Source organism: Mya arenaria, chromosome 6 (genome assembly GCF_026914265.1).
Source record: "Mya arenaria isolate MELC-2E11 chromosome 6, ASM2691426v1".
Taxonomy (NCBI): domain Eukaryota; kingdom Metazoa; phylum Mollusca; class Bivalvia; order Myida; family Myidae; genus Mya; species Mya arenaria.
The window spans coordinates 7,362,038-7,387,616 of NC_069127.1; the positions used below are offsets into that span (position 1 = coordinate 7,362,038).

Here is a 25,579-nt window from a genome sequence, read left to right on the forward strand (position 1 = left end):
ACAGAATAGATGAGATTCTTGAGGTGTTGAACAGAATAGATGAGGCTCTTGGTGTGTTGAACAGAATACATGAGGTTCTTGGGGTGTTGAACAGAATATATGAGGTTCTTGATGTGTTGAACAGAATATATGAGGTTCTTGATGTGTTGAACAGAATATATGAGGTTATTGAGGTGTTGAACAAAATATATGAGGTTCTTGAGGTGTTGAACATAATAGATGAGTTTCTTGAGGTGTTGAACAGAATAGATGAGTTTCTTGAGGTGTTGAACATAATATATGACGTTCTTGATGTGTTGAACATAATAGATGAGGTTCTTGGGGTGTTTAACAGATTATATATGGTTATCAAGGTGCTGAATAGATAATATCAGGTAATTGAGGTGTTAAACTGAATATATGAGGTTCTTGAGGTGTTGAGCAGAAAATATGAGGTCATTGAAGTGTTTATCTGAAAATATTATAAGTCAGCCGTCCACCTAATCCATTAGGGTTCAACTTTTATGGTTTATCGGTTAAACAGAGCCTACTGTATGTGTTTATTTGCACTGCAGATATATTTCTAATATTCTTCTACTTTCCTCTTTTCCAAACCGTTTTCACCAGTACGCCCTAGTCTTGTGAGAAATCTCCATTAATGTTATTCAGTAATTATATGATATATGTTCTAGCATACTGCATATTAATGATGGATAATCGGAATCAAACGTAATCGATAATCGAATTGAAACGGACAACTTAGATCAATCATAGAATCGGAAATAATCGAAAGTGTATTGCCTAAGTATTGGTATGGAAATGACGTGTATTATTATTTCAACAACTCAGAGTATAATGAATTGAAAAAATAGTCCAAAATAATGTATTGCAGAATAATACATTACAAATTTCATCATTATTTTTGAAGAATCATACTAAAACAATTTATATAGATGAAATTTTGCTCAACAATTAATATAAAACACAGTGTTTGAGTATAACATCAAAGTTCGATAAAAATCGATTATGACGGATAATAACCGATTTTCGCCGATCGACAATTATTCGAGTACACCCGATCCTTGCGCCATCACGACATTATTTTATTAATTCAATTATGTTTTGACGACTGAACATGTTAACTAATGTATGGTTTAGTATATCATTATTGTTTGGGCCATGCGTACATTTTAGCGTCTATATGACACAAATCTTATTGCAATTCATGTTCTAAAAACACGTGAAATTACGACGTAGTTCGTCTTAAACTGTTCTTCTTCTGACTGGTTGCCAAATGGCATTCTATAGAAGTGACAAAAAATGACATTTTAACAAGATAGCATTTGTGTCAAACCCCTGCCGTCCTATTATCTTATAATATAGTGAAGAACTAATTGACCATATTTATCTCGATCTGATACGTGACAGTCATAAGTACAGTAAATTGTATATTTCAATAAAAGACTTATTGTGGGGACATATAATTCGTTGGAAAGTGATATTGGGTTATCTATAAAGATATCAAAACCAGACAGTAAATCATGAATGTGGACAAGAGTGTTGTCAAATAGAAGAAGACCATGATAATGCACTAACTGCAATGAACTGAACTGACGTTGAAAATATGTGGGCACGAGTTCATGGCGTTGTGAAATAATGTTATACAATGTTTGGGTATATTAAGCATAATTATACACGTAGCCTTCGATACATCAAAATCTACCTATGAAAATATCAAAGTTTTGAATGACAATTTCAAACCGATTTGAAGGGTGGGTAAGCTAATCAGTTGACGCAGTAAGGACAGTATTTTGAGTGGGGAGTGTTGGGGTTTTCTAGTTGATTTGTGACAGACTCCAGCAGGGTTGGACCGTGGGTGTTGTCACGGGCATTGTGCGTATGAGATAGGACACAGCGTTGGGATAATACCACACTTAATGCAAATTTGAAACTCTGTAACAGATGACAAATTATCTGTCATCTGCATTTAACGTTTATATAAATAGTGATTTTATTACCGGCAGGTAGTTTTGTGGTTTACTAGCGATTCTGACAGGTAATATTATAAAACATTTTCTATTTATTTTGTTATCCTGAAAAAAAGTCTGTTGTATGTGAATACATACTACTAAAGTTTGTTTTAAATATGTTAATTATTTTTGTTTCAAAGTATGCAATTAATTTTGCCGCTATTCATGAGGTCTTATCGAAACTTTCCGGACAGAGATTCTTCACAAAGTGAATTGTTTCAAGAATATGGCATTATATTGTTTCATGTTCTTTAATCTATCACTGACGTTAACACGCATATTTGTTTGTCCTCTGATGTCATTAATAGAAATGGAAAATATGTGCAAACATCTCCTGAAGACAAACTTATAATCTAAATGATATTTAATTCACAATCGCTTTCTTTTATTTCAAAGCCTAAACAATACGGTTCACGATTTGGTAATTTTGTTACATAACCAGGAGTCATGTTTGCATTTTTCTTAAATATAATATTGGCGTTTAAGCGTTTTCCCTACTAAATTATTTCATTAATTGCTCAGACGTCAGCAAACAAACTCGATACGTTGCAATTAAGATGACAGTGATGCGATTTATTCATTTAAAAAAAATGTATAAATTTATTATCTCTTTTTCAGTCAGAAATTCAGATTTATCTTCAAAAGAATTGCATTTTCAAAGGGCACAAAAGCTGAACAGCCATTGAAGACAGCGGTGCGTTCTTGTGTACGCTGCCTAGAAAAGTACCACTAGTTATAAAACAACTTATTAGAGCTATTTTAAGTATTAACGTCAAACTCAACCGGTGGTCGGTCCTTTTCCGCAGAAGACAAACCATATATATTAGGATCTTAGTGTATACGGAAAGACAAGAGGGGAGTTAAAGGACAACATCGGTACAAAACACCCTGTACACTCGCGTGATGGCGTCAACGTCGGTGATGGTCGTATGGACCTACTACCTTCTCCTGGTCCTCGCCGTAGCCATGCTGTTCTACGGACAAGGTGAGTGGTGAACACCATAGTTATTTCTAAAGTTATATTAATCGGATGGCTACCATATAACTTAACATAAAATAAAGCATACAATTTTGCCATTTTAAGACAGGTATGTTGGGATTTTATATTTTGTGAACAAAAATCATAAAAAAATTGGACAAACCATTTAGTTCTGAAAAGAAATTACTAAGGCCTTATTCTTCAGTGCAAAATTGATAATAATCAAACAATATTATAACATATTAACATGTACAGGATGACAACGGAAAATTCAAATGCTACAAATGAGGATTTTGAAAATTGATTTTGAAGTTTGACCTTTTATTAAAGTCTCACCAACCAATGATTTAACGAGCCGGGTGCTCCATTTCCCCCTACAACACCACACGCTCGGGTAACATCGTGCTAACGAGAATGATTAATGTATATAATAGTGTAATTTTTGGTTTCACAAGCGTTGTTAAAAATATTGGTATGTGCTGCATTGGTTACATGTAAATATTATTATATATTATTGTTGTATTACATGTTATATCAGAAATCAACTATTGGTAATTGATATTAAAATACAAATTAAAAATTTACTTAGTATGGATGATATTTCTTGATTTTAATACTTTATGAAGGCGTTGCTATCCTAAAAAAATGTTCGCGGTATCTCACGTATCAGAAAAGTCGGGTTAACGACAATGCGTAAAATGAAAATTTTAAGAAAAAAATGTATCAATAACTCGAATATCACACATTTGCATATAATCTAATAACATTTAATTCACATTTGATCGCGAAGATTTTATTTTATGGTGTGGCAAGTACTTTAAAAGAGTATCTTTTATCGCCAATTTGTTGTAAGAAGAAAAATGAGTTTTTAGCGATTGGAGGGGAGATTTTAATTTCTTTGATCTAACATGCGTAAATTGGGTTTTTCTATCTACAGCATTTGTAACAAAAACATTGCTTGATGTACGATACTTTGAACGCATGCCGTACCCTTGTTATAATGTGTTTAAATGAAAATACAGAAAATTTCTGTCCGTATTTCATAAAACGTATAGTTATATAGATTCTTAAAGTTCTAAACATTTGATAAATAGCGCTAATAGTTCAATTAAATATACGGCATGATTTTAAAAGTTCATACCGATGAACTGTTTATAAATTAAACCTAATTTAGACGTCATTTTTAGTTGGCCAACGTTTATGTATCGATCAACTAATTATTTCTTTTATTAGAGTTGCATTTTATCAGATTTTGTTCATGAATGATCAAATTATGCTAGATTGTTATATTATCTTTAAACGATACAATACTATGGCGGATAATTACTGCCATTTGTTTGTTTACGCATTTTTAAGGCGGAAATGCAAAATCATTATGCGGTGCAGGTTGCAAAAAGGACTACAAGTGGCAGGGAAATTGCGTTGCATATTTTTTTTGCCTGTTCGCCCCTTCACTTCAATCATTTTTGCCCCAGCTATTGGCACATTATCGCATTTATGCCCCGCCATTGGTACATTATCGCACTTATGTCCCGCCATTGGCACATTATCGCATTTATGCCGCGCCATTGGCACATTATCTTATTTATGCCGCGCCATTGGCACATTATCGCATTTATGCCCCGCCATTGGTACATTATCGCATTTATGCCGCCCCATTGGCACATTATCGCATTTATGCCGCGCCATTGGCACAATATCGCATTTATGCCGCGCCATTGGCACATTATCACATTTATGCCGCGCCATTGGCACGTAAACGCATTTATGCCGCGCCAATGGCATATTATCCCATTTATGCCGTGCCATTGGCACGTCATCGCATTTATGCTGCGCCATTGGCACATTATCGCATTTATGCCGCGCCATTGGCACATTATCTTATTTATGCTGCGCCATTGGCACAATATCGCACTTATGTCCCGCCATTGGCACATTATCGCATTTATGCCGCACCATTGCCACATTATCGCATTTATGCCGCGCCATTGGCACATTATCGCATTTATGCCGCGCCATTGGCACATTATCACATTTATGCCGCGCCATTGGCACGTAAACGCATTTATGCCGCGCCAATGGCATATTATCCCATTTATGCCATGCCATTGGCACGTCATCGCATTAATGCCGCGCCATTGGCACATTATCGCATTTATGCCGCTCGCCATTGGCACGCTATCGCATTTATGCCGCGCCATTGGCACAATATCGCATTTATGCCGCTCGCCATTGGCTCATTATCGCATTTATGCCGCTCGCCATTGGCTCATTATCGCATAAATGCCGCGCCATTGGCTCATTATCGCATTAATGCCGTGCCATTGGCATATTATCGCATTAATGTTGCTCGCCATTGGCTCATTATCGCATTTATGCCGCTCGCCAGTGACACATTATCGCATTAATGCCGTGCCATTGGCATATTATCCCATTAATGCCACGCCATTGGCTCATTATCGCATTTATGCCGCTCGCCATTGGCACATTATCGCATTTATGCCGCTCGCCATTGGCACATTATCGCATTTATGCTGTGCCATTGACACATTATCCCATTAATGCCGCGCCATTGATATATGGCGTTAATGCCGCTCGCCATTGGCATATTATCCCATTAATGCCACGCCATTGGCTCATTATCGCATTTATGCCCCGCAATTGGCACAGTTTCGCATTTTTGCAAAGATCAGCCACCATACCATACTCTGCGAATTATCAAAGCATTACTCATTTAATAAATATACACTGAGCAACACCTGTCATAAACCATATGTTAGAAAATATCATTTCCTCTCGCAATATATTCTGTCAATGCTTAAAAATGTAAAATGACATTACATTACAGCTGCTAAATTTAGTATTATATCATTATGCCTTCGACATGAGTACTTGACTCGTTTGATGTTGAATAGAAGATAGAAAAGATGGGGAAAAGTTGAGAATATGTTAGAGGGCATGAGAGGGTGACCATGTGAATATAATAAAAGCTTAAAGTGTGTATATATATATACAATTATATTTCTTCAAGTTAAACTCTTTATACATTTCTAATTTTTAAACAATATCAAAGGACGGTGGTGGTGACTGTTTTTTGTTGGCGAACTGCCCAGGCCATTTTATTAACATTCAAGAAAACCGTTGATGAAATCATCGTTATGCTCTTATGGTCACGAAATACGGCCCGTTTCATTCGGAACAACCTCGGATGTATGGCGCTACATCGGAGGAGGCAGTACGTTAAATTTTTGATAGTATTATTAATTAATTAAAGTGTTTCAATATGTATTTTGAATTAAAGTTTAAATTGATTACCAGTGAAGCGTTTGATTGCATAAATAATTAAAATTCCCAAGAGTAAAGTTATTAAAGTTAACTGCTAAATTGAAATTACTACGCAATCTTCTTGTAGAGTAGTTAAATGTAAAGATTTCTGACATTGCAAACCGTCCATTATTCATCCGAGGTTGTTTTGGATGGAAAATGGCCGAGGTGTTCCAAATGAGCCTTTTCGCCACTAGCTGCGCGAAAAACACACGGGTTTCCTACATTTAGCATTGCCTAATTCATTTTAACGTCCACGCGATGTTTACCAGTCTTCTGAACATTCATGGTGCTTGAAAAAGCACGGACCTATACATGGACTGGTATTCAATATTAGTCTTAATTGGATATAACAACGTTGTAGCTAATCGAATTACTGGTTATTAATAACTGACCAATAGAGTGAATGAAGTCAATGACGGATGACCATAATATTATTCATATTGCATATTGAATACCGCCCCTCTGGTTTTATAGGTCCGTGTTTATATTCATAGATAATTATAAAAGGGAATTAATAATGAAGATGCGTCAACATGGTGTTTGATATATTACGGTATAGATTTATCCCACGTTTATCAAAACATAAAAAACACATTAATTTAAAACTATTTATATAAATTTAGCGAAAATAACGATTATCAGACTGTTTTCCAAAGTAACATAGATATGGCAGATCGCACTGTATGAATGATTCTTGGGCGGTGAGGGTAAATCATACATCACCATTCCTACGAACTTAAGACCTTGGTTTGATCAAAACAGTAGTTAAAAACTGATCTTGTCTATTAAATATTGATCAGAAATGGGGATCATTTTTAACGGTCAATACAATTAAAAATAAAAGTCACCTGAAAAAAACAACAGCGACTTCTAACTGGCTAGCTTCTTTTCAGCTTTACACGCAATGCAGGGCCCAAGCTCGGACCTATCACTTCCGAGACCGTTTTTTTCACGGTTTTATATGCATAGAAATCCATCGACCTAATATAATAAAGGATATAAATAAGGCATCCGGGTTTCAGGGACATCACTGGTTGTTTTTTAAGTATAATACCAATGTAACTTCGGTTTGAGACCATTTCCATGCTAGCTTTGGAGCGGGGGGTGAGACCATTTCCATGCTAGCTGTGGAGCGGGGGTGAGACCATTTCCATGCTAGCTGTGGAGCGGGGGTGAGACCATTTCCATGCTAGCTGTGGAGCGGGGGTTGAGACCATTTCCATGCTAGCTGTGGAGCGGGTGTTGAGACCATTTCCATGCTAGCTGTGGAGCGGGGGTTGAGACCATTTCCATGCTAGCTGTGGAGCGGGGTTGAGACCATTTCCATGCTAGCTGTGGAGCGGGGGTGAGACCATTTTCATGCTAGCTGTGGAGCGGTGGTTGAGACCATTTCCATGCTAGCTGTGGAGCGAGGGTTGAGACCATTTCCATGCTAGCTGTGGAGCGGGGGGAGGGACCTGTGAGGTCATGATTACGATACTAGCGCTTCATCAAGTGACCACGGATTTGCCTTCAATACAAATAATTCGCTATCCTGTATACTGTTGTACTACAAAAGTAAGAATAATAGGTATTCACGATGTATGCCTTCTAAACAAATAGAAGGATTCCTGGTATTTGGACTGCAGTTTTGGGCACAATAACTATCACAACCATCCGATTCGAGCGAGTTGGTCCCTAAATTGATCTCTTGGTCTGAGAATTACAAAAAAGTGCTTTTGTACTCTATGATGCACAAATTAAACAAATGATCATCATTTGTTGACTAGTATATTTTTACATACTACATTTTTTATTATTTAATACAATCCTTATAATTCCACTATAGTTTATACATATTATCTTAATAAATGATAACGACTGTATGAAATATCATTAAAAAATGTAATATGTAAAAAAAAAATACGAACAAAATAGCATTTTCAATGGCCTTCTTTTAACAGAATCATACCGGTACTTATTTAAAAATATATGCACACTTATATTACATGTATATAAGTAAGGTTTACAAACTGTATTGTTTATTATAACATATCAATTTATTTTATTTTATTTAATGCAGTCAACGTCCGATACCCGATCAATTACATCATATACAGTACGTTGTTGTTATTGACATAATAAAATGTCATTAATATAAATCTATGTATCGTAATACTACGGTGCAGTATCTAAAAGATGAGTTTTATATTTATATCTGCAGGTTGTTAACCTCTTCTCATTTCTTTGATCATTCAACACCTTCATACTGTAGTAAGAAAATGATGAATCTATAAAATAATAAGCTCGTGGTGTTTTTGTTAAACTTAAGTCATGTTTTGAAGCCGATCTGAGTGATTAATTCATTGTTTGCAAAGACAAGCATCTCTGTCGTGTAACAAGGCGCTATACCATTACGCGTTTTATATACAACGAGTGGCACAGTGGTATTTGCACCGGTCAGTTAAAGTTAAACTTAACCATTCAATAAATGAAGTTCTCGCAGTAGTCCATTGAATTGCGATTGCTTGTGTTGTTTTGATATTTGTTTGGCCCAATTATGACCTAATTTTCTAAATATAAATCAACTTTCGGCTGGTTCCTATTTGCAATGAATTGAATATCTCCGTTACATATAATTATTATGGTTATGTACTTAATATGTAATTTTGTTATTTTTCCATTTTTGCATTCTGTATGTAATTTTGTTATTTTTTTCATTTTTGCATTCTGTGTTTATAACGATGACCTGTATATGCTTAAGTTAAATAAACATTCTGTTCTGTTCTGTTCTGTAATACAGTTCATAAGTTTCAAGTTTTCAAGTTTTATTTATACTAAACCAGAAGGTCGTAGACCCATGAGGCATAAAGTGAACAATGGTGACAAATACAATAATATGTACTTGTGAGGTAACATATTAACTAATACATTTTATGACAATGGCTATAATACTAGACTGTTACAAAATGTCTATTTGACAAGATAAGCAGTTAAAATATCGTAAAATAAACAATTTGTACGGTACAGTGTATGGCTCGAGTTTCGTTATATCCGAGGTCATTTCTTATTATGAAACACTCGTTGCCTATTTCCACCCTTATTTGGACCGATATCAAAAGTTAAAAGTTATGGTTTTCTATTACTAGTAGTAAAAACATTATTGTTGCAATATTTTATTTAAAAATCTCTCCCACCACAGACAGTGCCCAAATGTGTTCTAGACCATTGGAGTTTTGAATTTTGTTAAAAAATACATTAAATATAACACAAAGTAAATCCGATGTGGAACAAAAATCTCCGATTTTTTGTTGTTGATTTTGTTTACTTGTATAAACGCCTTTAAGGGAAAACAACATGCCATACTCACCGTTACCTTCAGTTTCAACTGGCACTACAGCGGATGACGTTGTGGGGCAGAATTCCCCGTGTGTTATTGTCTCTGACTTTTTTTAAAGATGCACTCTTACTCCCAAATAAGATTTAACATATTTAATACAATTGTTTAAATATACCAGAGAGGATGAACAAATTTCGAAAACAATGATGCTTATGAAGGATACCGAGTTTAATTGAAAAGAAATGAGCAGAAAATACGGTATTGCTACCTTATTAGACCATAGTAGATCGCAGTAAATCTGTTAGCATTCACAAATAATTTAATATTATTGCGTTTTCAGCTATTAAGTACACGATTAGAATATTGTTAATAGTAATAAATAATTTCCATAGATTATTTAGTAAGTATTTAAGTTTGTTTGACATGTGTATGTATTGATTTTGAATAAGAGTGTCCCATTAAAGACAGTGGTTGAAAGATCATTTAGACTTATGTCTTAAAACATTTTTGCGCACATGCTGTCGTGTGATTCTTACTAATAAAAACGCATTAATGCTTTGACCAAATAATTTATGGTAATTAATCGAGAATTTAAATCAAATAAAGCAAGAATTACTTGCATTTACTTGTTGAAGAACTTACGTCATAGTAATGCAATAACAAAGACTACAATGGAAGTGTCTTGAACACGTCTAGTGCATGTTCTACTCTTAAAAATGAGCTAGCACTGAAGGGGAAACAAATCACAATTGTCCTAATTTTGGGGCAAAAAATAAGACACAATGTAAAGTATAGAAATTATATATAATATGCATTATACGCTTTGAAATGAAGACTTTTAGACAAATTTTCTTAGCGTTCTGGTATTCACTTATTTTAATAACCATTTTATTTTTCTAATCAGTTGCCATTCCTGTAACACCGATTATTGACAGATTAATAAGGTCTAATTGCCGCATTCTTAAAAAATATTGATTTAAGATTTTTGATAATTGATAAGTTTCTTTTGAATAATTGTGGATTTGATGGACATGTTCGGTACATTATTTTCGATAAAAGAAGGATTTAACACCGCAACATGCAATGTCTTATGTCAATGAAAGGGAAAATATCGTGCTATCGAAACTACGCCTTGATTTGTGTAATAGAATCATCATGAAACTACTTTTAATGATCGTCCCGCAAGCACAAAGAATGAACTTCACATTATACAAATCTAAGACAGATGTGTTAAACACGTTGTTAGGTGAATCAAATTAAAGTCTGTCATCTGATTTAGATATTGAATAATTTCGCGACTGACAACATGATGTTCTTGATATCGTTAACAAGTTAGGACCACCATGTTGGTGACAGATGCAATAATGTTTTTTTTAAACGATGTTTAAAATTATAGAACTTGTTAGTTGTAGTAACAAATTAGCCCGTGAAATGTTATGCAAATACTTGTTAGTTGTTAAAGTCAAATAGCAGATAAAACCTGACATTCATCAATGAAAGTTTCCCTTAAATAATGACGCCCTTCCAGCTCTACTGTCTTTAGACTCGTTTTTTTTTTAATTTCAAGTTCGTAGAGAGCGGAACAAAAATAAATTGAAGGCTAACCTTCGAAGAATCTGGTATTTAAAAATGAGGAGAACTAGTAATAAAAAACTTTAAGTGCCGTTTCTTCAAATGTTGGTTAAATGTGGGATTTTATTTTCCTATCGGTGTTTTTGTTTTAGCAGAGACTTCATGGTAAAACATATTGGTTTAACCTCCTCATTGTTTTCTGTATGCTAGTTCATGTGCGTTTTGAGACCTGCTGCTTGCTGAAATATATTCTTTCTTCATGCAAAGTACATGTACGTCCAATTGTCCCGCGTGTTTTAGAAACAAGTGGAATTAAACATGCTGCATATAACGATTCATATTTACCGACATACAAGAAATAAATTGCTTACTAGACCGTCTTGAGGCGAGGAGTATAAGCCCCATCCCATTCCCGTCATGCTAATCCTATGTAAGGCAGAATTTACCCATTGTTCTTATATACGTGATGTTAGCGGCCTAGTGGTGTGAATTTAGGGGCCGAGCTCGTGAAGTTAGCGGCCTGGCGGCCGAGCGGCGTGAAGTTGGCGGCCTAGCGGCCAATTTTAATTTCATTCCAAAGCAATTGTTCATGCGTTTTCTTGGAAACAATGATAAATCAATGTTTTTTATTCATACATTAACATAGCGGCCTTAAATTGTTTTCTAATCAGAGCATTCTTATATGCGTTTTCTTCTAAAACAATGATACAATAACTGTTTTAATGCACAAATCATATGCACAAGGTATCCTATTTCAAAGCATGTATACATGCCGTTCTTCTACAAAAATGATATATTTACCGTTTTTATACACACATTATCACTCGGACTGCAAAGCAATTGACAACATAATATAAATAAAGTTTTAACATTTTTGAAATCTGCTTTTTCTGAGGCTGAATCTAGAGTCAGATTTTGTAGAGACTGTAAACATGACCCCAGACTGTAAACATGACCCCAACCCTAAAAAAAATAAAATACCCAAGTTTCGCTACAGATCCCTTCTTCATTGGCACCGGAAAATAATTTAATAACTCATTCATTTTGTATAATTGTAATTGGATTAAATTATTGTTAAAGTTTAACACTTTCGTATTTGTTTTGCTTCTCTGATTTCATCAATATAAGGAATATTTAAAATACTGATTTAACGTTGGTGAGTCAGCTCAAGTCGTTCGATTGATTTATTTGAATATATACACAAATAAACCGTTCATGTTTCTCTTATACCTTGACTTACTTTTATATTCTCATGAAGACAGCAGATTTTGTACTTTATTATCTTTATGGTTTGATTCTTTTATATTCCCATGGAGACAGCAGATTTTGTACTTTCTTATCTTTATGGTTTGATTCTTTTATATTCCCATGAAGACAGCAGATTTTGTACTTTATTATCTTTATGGTTTGATTCTTTTATATTCCCATGGAGACAGCAGATTTTGTACTTTCTTATCTTTATGGTTTGATTCTTTTATATTCCCATGGAGACAGCAGATTTTGTACTTTCTTATCTTTATGGTTTGATTCTTTTATATTCCCATGGAGACAGTAGATTTTGTACTTTCTTAACTTTATGGTGTGATTCTTTTATATTCCCATGGAGACAGCAGATTTTGTACTTTCTTATCTTTATGGTTTGATTCTTTTATATTCCCATGGAGACAGCAGATTTTGTACTTTCTTAACTTTATGGTTTGATTCTTTTATATTCCCATGGAGACAGCAGATTTTGTACTTTCTTATCTTTATGGTTTGATTCTTTTATATTCCCATGGAGACAGCAGATTTTGTACTTTCTTATCTTTATGGTTTGATTCTTTTATATTCCCATGGAGACAGCAGATTTTGTACTTTCTTATCTTTATGGTTTGATTCTTTTATATTCCCATGGAGACAGCAGATTTTGTACTTTCTTATCTTTATGGTTTGATTCTTTTATATTCCCATGGAGACAGCAGATTTTGTACTTTCTTATCTTTATGGTTTGATTCTTTTATATTCCCATGAAGACAGCAGATTTTGTACTTTCTTATCTTTATGGTTTGATTCTTTTATATTCCCATGGAGACAGCAGATTTTGTACTTTCTTAACTTTATGGTTTGATTCTTTTATATTCCCATGGAGACAGCAGATTTTGTACTTTCTTATCTTTATGGTTTGATTCTTTTATATTCCCATGGAGACAGCAGATTTTGTACTTTCTTATCTTTATGGTTTGATTCTTTTATATTCCCATGAAGACAGCAGATTTTGTACTTTATTATCTTTATGGTTTGATTCTTTTATATTCCCATGGAGACAGCAGATTTTGTACTTTCTTAACTTTATGGTTTGATTCTTTTATATTCCCATGGAGACAGCAGATTTTGTACTTTCTTATCTTTATGGTTTGATTCTTTTATATTCCCATGGAGACAGCAGATTTTGTACTTTCTTATCTTTATGGTTTGATTCTTTTATATTCCCATGAAGACAGCAGATTTTGTACTTTATTATCTTTATGGTTTGATTCTTTTATATTCCCATGAAGACAGCAGATTTTGTACTTTATTATCTTTATGGTTTGATTCTTTTATATTCCCATGGAGACAACAGATTTTGTACTTTCTTATCTTTATGGTTTGATTCTTTTATATTCCCATGGAGACAGTAGATTTTGTACTTTCTTAACTTTATGGTTTGATTCTTTTATATTCCCATGGAGACAGCAGATTTTGTACTTTCTTATCTTTATGGTTTGATTCTTTTATATTCCCATGGAGACAGCAGATTTTGTACTTTCTTATCTTTATGGTTTGATTCTTTTATATTCCCATGGAGACAGCAGATTTTGTACTTTCTTATCTTTATGGTTTGATTCTTTTATATTCCCATGGAGACAGCAGATTTTGTACTTTCTTATCTTTATGGTTTGATTCTTTTATATTCCCATGGAGACAGCAGATTTTGTACTTTCTTAACTTTATGGTTTGATTCTTTTATATTCCCATGGAGACAGCAGATTTTGTACTTTCTTATCTTTATGGTTTGATTCTTTTATATTCCCATGAAGACAGCAGATTTTGTACTTTATTATCTTTATGGTTTGATTCTTTTATATTCCCATGAAGACAGCAGATTTTGTACTTTATTATCTTTATGGTTTGATTCTTTTATATTCCCATGGAGACAGCAGATTTTGTACTTTCTTATCTTTATGGTTTGATTCTTTTATATTCCATTGGAGACAGCAGATTTTGTACTTTCTTATCTTTATGGTTTGATTCTTTTATATTCCCATGGAGACAGCAGATTTTGTACTTTCTTAACTTTATGGTTTGATTCTTTTATATTCCCATGGAGACAGCAGATTTTGTACTTTCTTATCTTTATGGTTTGATTCTTTTATATTCCCATGGAGACAGCAGATTTTGTACTTTCTTAACTTTATGGTTTGATTCTTTTATATTCCCATGGAGACAGCAGATTTTGTACTTTCTTATCTTTATGGTTTGATTCTTTTATATTCCCATGGAGACAGCAGATTTTGTACTTTCTTATCTTTATGGTTTGATTCTTTTATATTCCCATGGAGACAGCAGATTTTGTACTTTCTTATCTTTATGGTTTGATTCTTTTATATTCCCATGGAGACAGCAGATTTTGTACTTTCTTATCTTTATGGTTTGATTCTTTTATATTCCCATGGAGACAGCAGATTTTGTACTTTCTTATCTTTATGGTTTGATTCTTTTATATTCCCATGAAGACAGCAGATTTTGTACTTTCTTATCTTTATGGTTTGATTCTTTTATATTCCCATGGAGACAGCAGATTTTGTACTTTCTTAACTTTATGGTTTGATTCTTTTCAGTGGCGGAAGCCAGTTGTCATCAGAAAACAACTACAACTACAACGACGACGACAACACCTACCACCACCACCACTGGCCGGCATCCATAATCACCATGGCAACACAAAAACATTCCAGATTTGCCAAATAACCAAACTACTTATTATTTTTATAAAATACAGTCAAAACTCGCTATGTCTAAGTATTTTGGACCTCAGGAAATACTGATAATACCAGATAATGAAAGTTCGATATAACCGAAATACAGAACAGGTCCAACTCAACCCAGAACAATTGTAAAAGGTTCGACATAAACAGAACATCTAGAGAACAGTTTGACATAGCGAATTTTGACTGAACTATTAATGTCATATGTATACAACTAATATTGTGTCTTCATTGTTATACATTGTAACCCCTGTTTGATCCCTAACAAAGGTAACTATTAATTATGTATGCTAAAACTTATGCCATGTAAGACATCAGTTTGGTAATATCGCAATTTATGAACTACACTGTCAAAATGATTTGCACCTAACACTACTTGTAGCTTTAAATTCATATTGTTCACAGCAACAACTCCATGTCAGCATATAGCCTAGAATGGCAGAAATGTAGAAGCAAAAAGATGTCTTCAGTGAGGACAAATATGGCATTCATGGTTGTTGTATATTGTAATCTTGAATAGTATTGTTATATTTGACTGTTCTGGTGTTACTATTGTCATGCAATTTTGTTTTAGAATAGAAAGCACAAAATAACAATTCCTACCAAACATTGAATAATTGCAACATTTCACGAATGGGAAGCTTTTTATAGCCTTTGTTTGAAAATATGAATTACTTATAATAAATGTTCCCAGCTATGTGACTCGTTGTGTTATTTATTGACATAATTCAGTAAGTGTTCTCACTAGGGATACAATTTTTTTTAAAATATATGTACCGCTATTTCTTTTTGCTAAGCAAAGCCATGTCTGTCAATTTTGTGAAATAGCAGACGATTAAAAAATGACTGGTAATACATACTGCATCAAAACTTATTCTGAACTGTCTCTCTCTCTCTGAATTAATATTTATAACTGATATGCCAATGGACAAAGAAATGCAGGGACTCTTGGCTGTCTTGTAGAATTCCAGAGAAGGGACATTATCCGAGTTTAACGTCACGTCATATGACATTGGCAGTCAAGATACAATTGCAAAATTAAAGAAAAATGCTTCTTGAAATTTGATCAGAAATGATAAAGGGTCCAGCTACCTGTAAAGCATCAAATGATGTATAGTTCGGCACAGTTGAGCTGAAAGTACCAAGTAATGAGCTTTCATAACTATCCTTGTTGAAAGCTTAACGTCTTTGACAGTAAAAACCTTATGATTGTATACAAAATAATTTGAAACACGAACTGTTCGTAATTACTCGTCTAATAGTTACAGTCTTTTGGAAAGTTCAATGTTTAGGTGTGGTGTATCTTCTGATGGTATACCTGTAAACGCATGTTCGAAGTTTAACCAGTGGTATAATACTAGTATTAAAACCGAATTACCTCTGTAAACAGGCAATGTAATTCTACTAAAACAGTTTAACAATTTGAAAGGATATCAAATTGACTGCGATAATTAGACAAGCCTAAACACAAGGCATTTTGAATGTGACCTTGACCTTTGACCAACATACCTGGGTCTTGCACTTCATTAACCCGGTTCTCATGGTGAACATTTGTACCAAGTCATTTATAATAATAAAAGAACATGGCTAGGCTGGCTCAGAAATGCCAAACATTAAGGATTTTTAACAAATGACCCCAAAGTGTGACCTTGACCTTTGTCCAGCAGAAATGTGTTTTTTATGTGACATCTAAGCTTCTCATAGAGAGCATTTGGGCAGTGTGTGTGATTTTTTAATCAGTATATGCTTGGCAAAGTAACAGCTCGAATAACAGATGAATGTGCAAATAACTATGTCACTATGTCAAGCGGGCTCAACAAAAACAGCTCAAATTGGAGGATGTACGAGGTGGCACCTAGCAGACATGTATGATCCTATAATAGGTCCAACAATGTGCATGTACTTATACACCAGTGTAGGTCAGACATAAATGTTACTCGATACTTTTCAAGAAGGGGGTAGAAAGGTGGATTTCATAACAACAGTGAACTGGGTTTTTTAACGATTAAGTTCATTCATATTCAGTTATGTTTTAAAAATATATGTGTAAATATTATATAACAATATTTTATATGTTTTTCTCATGATAAGTAGCAATCTCATACTTGTAACAGATACTTGATAACTTGAATAACATTAAATAAGCAAATTCATTAAGAAAGAACACATAATGGTATTGTTATGCTACATAAGTGTCCAATTTTTAGACACCATCAAATAGTTTGCCTACATAGGCACTCATAACTGACTCTTAAGGTTTTAACACGAATTACAAACACTGAATATTATTTTTGCATGGTATAAGCAATGGTTGAAATTAGCACAAGCCCGCAAGCCCTGCACTGGTAAAATGTCTTTCGGGCTTGCTCAAATTCTGAATTTTATATAGCAGGGCTTGTTAAAAAATTTGATGCCAAGGCTGAAGCAATAGTATAAGAATTCGGGCTTGTTCATCCAAAAGTCTAATTTCGATGACTGTATAAGATGTCACAATGTGTCTGGAGTGAACGAGTAGGTATTGTAATTAATAAACAAATCACCCTAAATCGTTTCAGTTTTTAGTTTTCTTCTGACAGTTTGTTGAACACATTGTAACTCCACCGCTTTCACCCCAACAAATCTGGGAGGTCATAATATTCTGACTCATGTTAGGAGAACATCCCCATATTCACAAAGAAAAAAGTGTCTGTTTTTTGCTAAGTTTGTCCTCAAACAGTCCTCCGAATGGTCAGGACACCCTGGAATGGGACTCCGATGGAAGTGCCAGTTCTGTAATAAGCATGTCCTAGATCTGTCCTCCTTATGATCAGGAAACCCCTGTGTGGGCCTCCAATCTGCTGATTTCCTCTTTCCCGTCCTCGCCCAGTAGCTTCAACACTTCATAGTACTGACTCCTGCAAAATAAAACATGGTACGAAAGTCTGGAACATTTCACAGAACGTGTTTGAGACGAAAAATATTTGTTTTAAAATACCAGTAGAAAAATGCTCTCAATTTTGGCAAATATTATTGGAATTTAACCTACAATCATCCTCTATTAAGTACAACACTTTCAAGCACTCACCTGCTGAGAAGACATTTCGAAAACATTTTGTAAAATATATACATGTGTACATAAAAATAGAAATTAAAAGTATTCTGACCCAGTTTCATAACAACTAGATAAACACTGTTGAATTTATGATGATATTTTTTCTTTTAAGATTAGACCTAGTGACATAGTACTTGTTGTGAGGTGACCACTATTTATAATTGTTCAATACAACATGAAGACAAGCTTTCTGACAAAGTTTCAAAAGAATTGGATAAAAACGATTGAATTCATGACATGGAATAAAAAATTGTTAACGGCATCAGCAAGCCCTTTCAGTTTCCCTCCTTCTATAACCCTCAATTTTGTTGTTGAAAAATTCAGCTTATACGAAACAAGAGCACCGCGAAACAGAGCATTATACGCCCGAAAAAGATTCGGCTTGAGGTCTTTAATAAACATTTAGGTTATGCTAGTATACTGCTTACTAGGTGTGAAGTGTTTACAACAAAGGCTTAAACTTCCAATATTGAAACTTTAATGATACTTAAGTTAGCAGTGCTAATAAAAACCTTTGTTCAACAGTATTTTTTTACAACATAGAATACTTGTAAAACAACATACATACTGGTAAGTAGTGCAATGAAGGATGTACTAATATGGAATCAGATTTTATGAAATGAAATATTTTTATAAAAAAAATAGAATATCTGAAACTTCATTAGAAAATCTGAGAATACAAGTTTAAAACTAGCAGGACTTGGAAAGTGCTCACAACACATCCTTTTAATGTAGCAATAATTTGTATAAAGTTATCTAAAAATTGCTTTATTGGTTACAAAGTTGTGGCTAGGACACGTTTTCTAAAAATTCCTTTATTAGTAGAAACACAAAGTTGTGGCCTGGCCACGGACTTGCTAACGGAATTGCTAACGCCCCCCAGTGAAATTAGCCTTTGAGGTACGGACCTGGAAAGCATGCTTGACAAATCCTTTTAATGTAGAGATGATTTGTATAAAGTTATTTGAAAATTGCTTTAGTTGTAACCCAGTTATGGCCTGGACATGGAATTGCTAACGTCCCCCCCCATGGTGATTCTAGTGTTTGAGGTATGGACCTGGAAATTGCGCGCGACACATCCTTTTAATGTAATGATGCTTTGTATAAAGTTATTTGAAAATGACTTTATTAGTGACCAAGTTGTGGCCCGGACACGGATTTGCTAACGCACCCCCATGGTGATTCTAGTCTTTGAGGTATGGACCTGGAAATTGCGCGCGACACATCCTTTTAATGTAGTGATGATTTGTATAAAGTTATTTGAAAATCGCTTTATTAGTTACCAAGTTATGGCCCGGACACGGAATTGCTAACGGACGGACAGACGGACAGACGATGGAGGCCATAACATAATACGACCCTTCGGGCATATAATAAAAATTACTGAAATAATGATTAAACAAACATGTTCAACTCACCTGAGTTTGTTGTCAACCCCGACTCCTCGTTTCCTCTCCATCTCCCTTAACTTCTCCGAGATGAGGGTAATAACGCTTGCTGTCACGCCTGGTAATAACAGAGCCAGCTTCTCAATGACCTGTACCACACCCGTGCTGGAGAACTTGAAGTATCCATTAACAAACTTGCGTGTAACGTTGGACAACTCGTTCCTGGAATAAATACATTTTAAAGGTTGAGATGACTCATATAGCTCATATCGCTCTTTGAATGGAAAGTGTTGGCAATTTAGTAGAATTATTTTAAAAAATATTTACACAACAAAAGGTGTTCTGTTCTTTGTTTGTTTCCAATAACTTTGTTAGCTTTAGAAACACCTAAATTTACACACAACCTTACTTAGGGACTCTGACCTCAAGGCCAATACAAACTTAAAACTTAAAACACTCATATTAAAAACATGGACATACAAATCATGGTATTTACAACACACATATTTGTACAAAAAGAACAGAATGTCATACATGGGTATGGAATCAGTATGGCTGTTGTAGGCTTGGCTAGTCAGCTGTACACACTGAAGTACTAGGGTCCAGGAAGGGTCTGTGTTGGCCAACAGTAGCAGGTACTCCAGACAAGGCTTCAATATTACTGCCAGATCCCTGAAACAAGACAAGGAAATGTGCTAAATTTATAATTGGATACTGCATACACTGAAAATTCAAGGGTGCTCAAGATACCAGAGTGTTCATAGGTACATCAGGAACCAAATTGTTCATGGGTACAGCAGGTACCAGGGTGTTCATGGGTACTGCAGGTACCAGAGTGTTCATGGGTAGTGCAAGTACCAAAGTGTTCATGGGTACAGCAGGTACCAGGGTGTTCAAGGGTACAGCAGGTACCAGAGTGTTCAAGGGTACAGCAGGCACCAGAGTGTTCATGGGTACAGCAGGTACCAGGGTGTTCAAGGGTACAGCTGGTACCAGAGTGTTCAAGGGTACAGCTGGTACCAGAGTGTTCATGGATACAGCAGGCACCAGAGTGTTCAAGGGTACAGCAGGTACCAGAGTGTTCAAGGGTACAGCTGGTACCAGAGTGTTCATGGGTACAGCAGGTACCAGAGTGTTCATGGGTACAGCAGGTACCAGAGTGTTCATGGGTACAGCAGGTACCAGAGTGTTCATGGGTACAGCAGGTACCAGAGTGTTCATGGGTACAGCAGGTACCAGAGTGTTCATGGGTACAGCAGGTACCAGGGAGTTCATTAGTACAGCAGGTACCAGAGTGTTCATGGGTAGTGCAGGTACCAAAGTGCTCATAGGTACATCAGGAACCAAATTGTACATGGGTACAGCAGGTACCAGGGTGTTCATGGGTACTGCAGGTACCAGAGTGTTCATGGGTAGTGCAGGTACCAGAGTGTTCATGGGTACAGCAGGTACCAGGGTGTTCATGGGTACTACAGGTACCAGAGAGTTCATGGGTACTGGAGGTACCAGGGTGTTCATGGACACTGCAGGTACCAGAGTGTTCATGGGTAGTGCAGGTACCAGAGTGTTCATGGGTACTGCAGGTACCAGAGTGTTCACGGGTACAGCAGGTACCAGGGTGTTCATGGGTACAGCAGGTACTGCAGGTACAGAGTGTTCATGGGCACTGCAGGTATCAGAGTGTTCATGGGCAATGCAGGTCCCAGAGTGTTAATGGGCAGTGTAAGTCCCAGAGTGTTCAAAGGTACAGAGTGTTCATGGGCACTGCAGGTACCAGAGTGTTCATAGGTACTGCAGGTACCAGAGTGTTCATGGGTACTGCAGGTACCAGAGTGTTCATGGGTACAGCAGGTACCAGGGTGTTCATGGGTACAGCAGGTACTGCAGGTACAGAGTGTTCATGGGCACTGCAGGTATCAGAGTGTTCATGGGCAATGCATGTCCCAGAGTGTTAATGGGCAGTGTAGGTCCCAGAGTGTTCATGGGTACTGCAGGTACCAGAGTGTTCATGGGCAATGCAGGTACCAGAGAGTTAATGGGCAGTGCAGGTACCAGAGTGTTCATGGGCAATGCAGGTACCAGAGTGTTCATGGGTAATGCAGGTCCCAGAGTGTTAATGGGCAGTGCAGGTACCAGATTCTTAATGAGTACTGCAGTTACCAGAGAGTTTATGGGTACTGCAGGTACCAGTGTTCATGGATACTGCAGGCACCAGAGTGTTAATGGGTATTGAAGGTACCAGAGAGTTCATGGGTACTGCAGGTACCCGAGTGTTCATGGATACTGCAGGCACCAGAGAGTTCATGGGTACTGCAGGCACCAGAGAGTTCATGGATACTGCAGGCACCAGAGTGTTAATGGGTACTGCAGGTACCAGAGAGTTCATGGATACTGCAGGCACCAGAGAGTTCATGGGTACTGCAGGCACCAGAGTGTTAATGGGTACTGCAGGCACCAGAGTGTTAATGGGTACTGCAGGTACCCGAGTGTTCATGGATACTGCAGGCACCAGAGAGTTCATGGGTACTGCAGGCACCAGAGAGTTCATGGATACTGCAGGTACCAGAGAGTTCATGGGTACTGCAGGTACCAGAGTGTTTATGGATACTGCAGGCACCAGAGAGTTCATGGGTACTGCAGGTACCAGAGTGTTTATGGATACTGCAGGCACCAGAGAGTTCATGGGTACTGCAGGTACCAGAGTGTTTATGGATACTGCAGGCACCAGAGAGTTCATGGGTACTGCAGGCACCAGAGAGTTCATGGATACTGCAGGCACCAGAGTGTTAATGGGTACTGCAGGTACCCGAGTGTTCATGGATACTGCAGGCACCAGAGAGTTCATGGGTACTGCAGGCACCAGAGAGTTCATGGATACTGCAGGTACCAGAGAGTTCATGGGTACTGCAGGTACCAGAGTGTTTATGGATACTGCAGGCACCAGAGAGTTCATGGGTACTGCAGGTACCAGAGTGTTCATGGATACTGCAGGCACCAGAGAGTTCATGGGTACTGCAGGTACCAGAGTGTTAATGGGTACTGCAGGTACCAGAGAGTTCATGGGTACTGCAGGTACCAGAGTGTTCATGGATACTGCAGGCACCAGAGTGTTAATGGGTACAGCAGGCACCAGAGAGTTCATGGGTAGTGCAGGCATCAGAGAGTTAATGGGTACTGCAGGCACCAGAGTTCATGGATACTGCAGGCACCAGAGAGTTCATGGATACTGCAGGTACCAGAGTGTTCATGGGTAGTGCAGGTACCAGAGTGTTAATGGGTACTGCAGGCACCAGAGAGTTCATGGATACTGCAGGCACCAGAGAGTTCATGGGTACTGCAGGTACCAGAGTGTTAATGGGTACTGCAGGTACCAGACTGTTAATGGGTACTGCAGGCACCAGAGAGTTCATGGATACTGCAGGCACCAGAGAGTTCATGTATACTGCAGGTACCAGAGTGTTCATGGGTACTGCAGGTACCATAGAGTTCATGGGTACTGCAGGTACCAGAGTGTTCATGGATACTGCAGGCACCAGAGAGTTCATGGATACTGCAGGCACCATATTGTATTCATGGAATCTGCAAACACTGGAGTCTGTATATGTACTGCATACACTGAAGCATTCCTCGGCCCTGCACACACACACACACACACTCAATATTTGTGGGTACTGCAAACACACTGAAGTATTAATGGGCATTGCATATATTAAAATATTCATGGGTACTGCACACATCAAGGTATTTATCGGTACTGCAGGTACCAGAGTATTCACGGGCACTGCAGAGAATGAAGTATAAGTATATATGAGCACTTGTATTGTTTCTAAAAGTTGGTAACACAACAATTTTAAGCTTCTGGATGTATTTTAAGAGAAAGTAATATTTACCCAGCTTTAACCTCTGAAGAAGTAGTTCTCTGCAAGACTTCATGCACAAAGGCAAATCCCTGGAAAAGAATTTAACACTTAACATCATAGGTACAAACCACAGTTAACACAAACCTTAACCATATCTAAAGTATGTTTAAGTATAAATTACAGCAGTTCTTTATAAGTAGGCCTTTATAAACTTTGCAATTGTATACTGCTATACCATTTTATACAAAAGACTCCAACAAGATGCTATAAACTTATCACAGTTCTACAAGGGATCAAGGATTTATTTGGCAGAAACAAAGTCCAACAATTTGTACCAGAGCATGTGATGGGTTGATCTTCATGCTAGTCACAGCGAGGTACTGAGACAGGATGAGGTCCATGATGTAACGTCGGAACTTCAGGACCTCGATGCCTGGCTGCTGGGTGAAAGAGTTTCGCAAACTGCCCTGAAAATATATTTCTTTCATATATGATAAAGCCAATTATAAAATACTATCTATAGTATAGTCTTACTACTTGGAATATTCAATTAACATTTTTACACAGTTGTAGGACTGGTGCTTTTATTGTCAGGACAGCCACCTGGCAGAGATTTGGAAAAGATCATTTACACATTGAGCATTTGCAAGAGGGAACTGTCCAGGTGTGGGTCAGCCTTCTAAATTTCAGGTAATTTTGAATGCACTTTATTTCCTTTGGGAGGCTGTTCCATACCTGACTAGCCTTAAAGCGGAAAGAGTTCTTCCCAAATAAAATTCATACAGATGGCACATCTACACAGTTTTCATATCTGATATAGGAATTACATGCTACAAGGTTTTGTACATATTCTGGTGAGAAACTGTACAGACATAGTGAATCTTTTATTATAAGAATTCCTTTATTATATTTCCAAAATTGTGACAAAAATACTGTAATCTTTAGATATCAATATAAATGCCATGTGTACACACATAATGTAGTATTAACATTGTGTCAATGTTTCAGCCTTTTATTTACATATAACTTTTGTGTAAATAAAACAATGTGCAACATGATGACACCCCAAAGACCTTATTATAACTTGCATTCCCTAAACTAAGTATGTTTGTGTACTAAAGTACATTTGTATTTTGGATAAATAAATTGGAAGAAAAAACCCTTAGTTTTTCTGATATTGGGCACTATAAAGACTTATGTTCTTCAGAAACATACACCTGTATGTAATCAGCCAAAATATGCGGACTCATACAACAGGCCAATGTTATTTAAATACATAAACACTATGCCTCTTACCACAACAGGATGGACAGCAGTTGTCATGGAAGCGGACTTCTGAAAATAAAGGAAAAAGCATTTGTAAACTTAATGGCTTTATCTGAGAATGTATAAAAAAGTACCAAATATATAGATCTATATGACAATATATTGTTAAGAACATTAACATAGGTTAAACATAACATGATTCTTCTGAGATCACAAACACTATAAAACAATCACTCATTAAATAGTAATGGCTACTTATATAACAGGGCACCAAAAACAGATATCACCTCCGGTCGGCTTATCCCAGGAAGGCACTTTGAAACTGGACCGTCCTTAGAAGAATTTTTTTAAACTTGTTGCATCAAAAATCAAACATGAACCCCACCTAACGAATTTCTTTATTTTACCTTCCTTTGGTGGATGAATGTTTAAATGGTATAGCCCTAAATATAAACCTGAAATACAAATGGACATAATGTCAATAGCACACACCAGTGGGTATTTAGGTAGGTAGATAGTGATGATGTCCTTCAGTCTCCTCTGGATGTATGGGTCCCGGTCATATGCCAGCTTGGACAGTCCCTGTATGTACTGTAACAAACATGTGAACATTCAATCCCGAAGGACTCAACGCGTTCTTTGACCAGTCCAAATGCGCTCATATCCCTGATAATGACATCAATCCCACAATTCATTACTAATATTTTTACCAATAGTTCATTCAAGAATTGTTAAATAATATTTCATCAAAAAAATCAAACAGT

The 25,579-nt window shown here is 36.4% G+C and overlaps 1 protein-coding gene and 1 long non-coding RNA gene across 2 annotated transcripts in view; one reads left to right on the forward strand and one right to left on the reverse strand.

Moving 5' to 3' along the window:
- The first annotated feature begins 1,480 nt into the window (after positions 1-1,480).
- Positions 1,481-15,907, forward strand: LOC128238753 (uncharacterized). The gene is made up of 3 exons (XR_008261764.1): positions 1,481-2,035; positions 2,628-2,994; positions 15,064-15,907. It is a non-coding gene; the product is annotated as an uncharacterized LOC128238753 (long non-coding RNA).
- Positions 15,908-17,200: 1,293 nt separating this feature from the next.
- Positions 17,201-25,579, reverse strand: part of LOC128236578 (protein MMS22-like) — a 36,961-nt gene continuing 28,582 nt past the window's right edge. The window contains exons 27-33 of the mRNA XM_052951517.1: positions 25,308-25,406; positions 24,846-24,884; positions 23,885-24,016; positions 23,580-23,638; positions 20,224-20,361; positions 19,720-19,911; positions 17,201-18,104 (exon numbers count right to left, since the gene is read on the reverse strand). Coding sequence (XP_052807477.1) covers positions 18,017-18,104; positions 19,720-19,911; positions 20,224-20,361; positions 23,580-23,638; positions 23,885-24,016; positions 24,846-24,884; positions 25,308-25,406 — 747 coding nt within the window. The 3' untranslated portion in view covers positions 17,201-18,016. The remainder of the gene's footprint in view (positions 18,105-19,719; positions 19,912-20,223; positions 20,362-23,579; positions 23,639-23,884; positions 24,017-24,845; positions 24,885-25,307; positions 25,407-25,579) is intronic.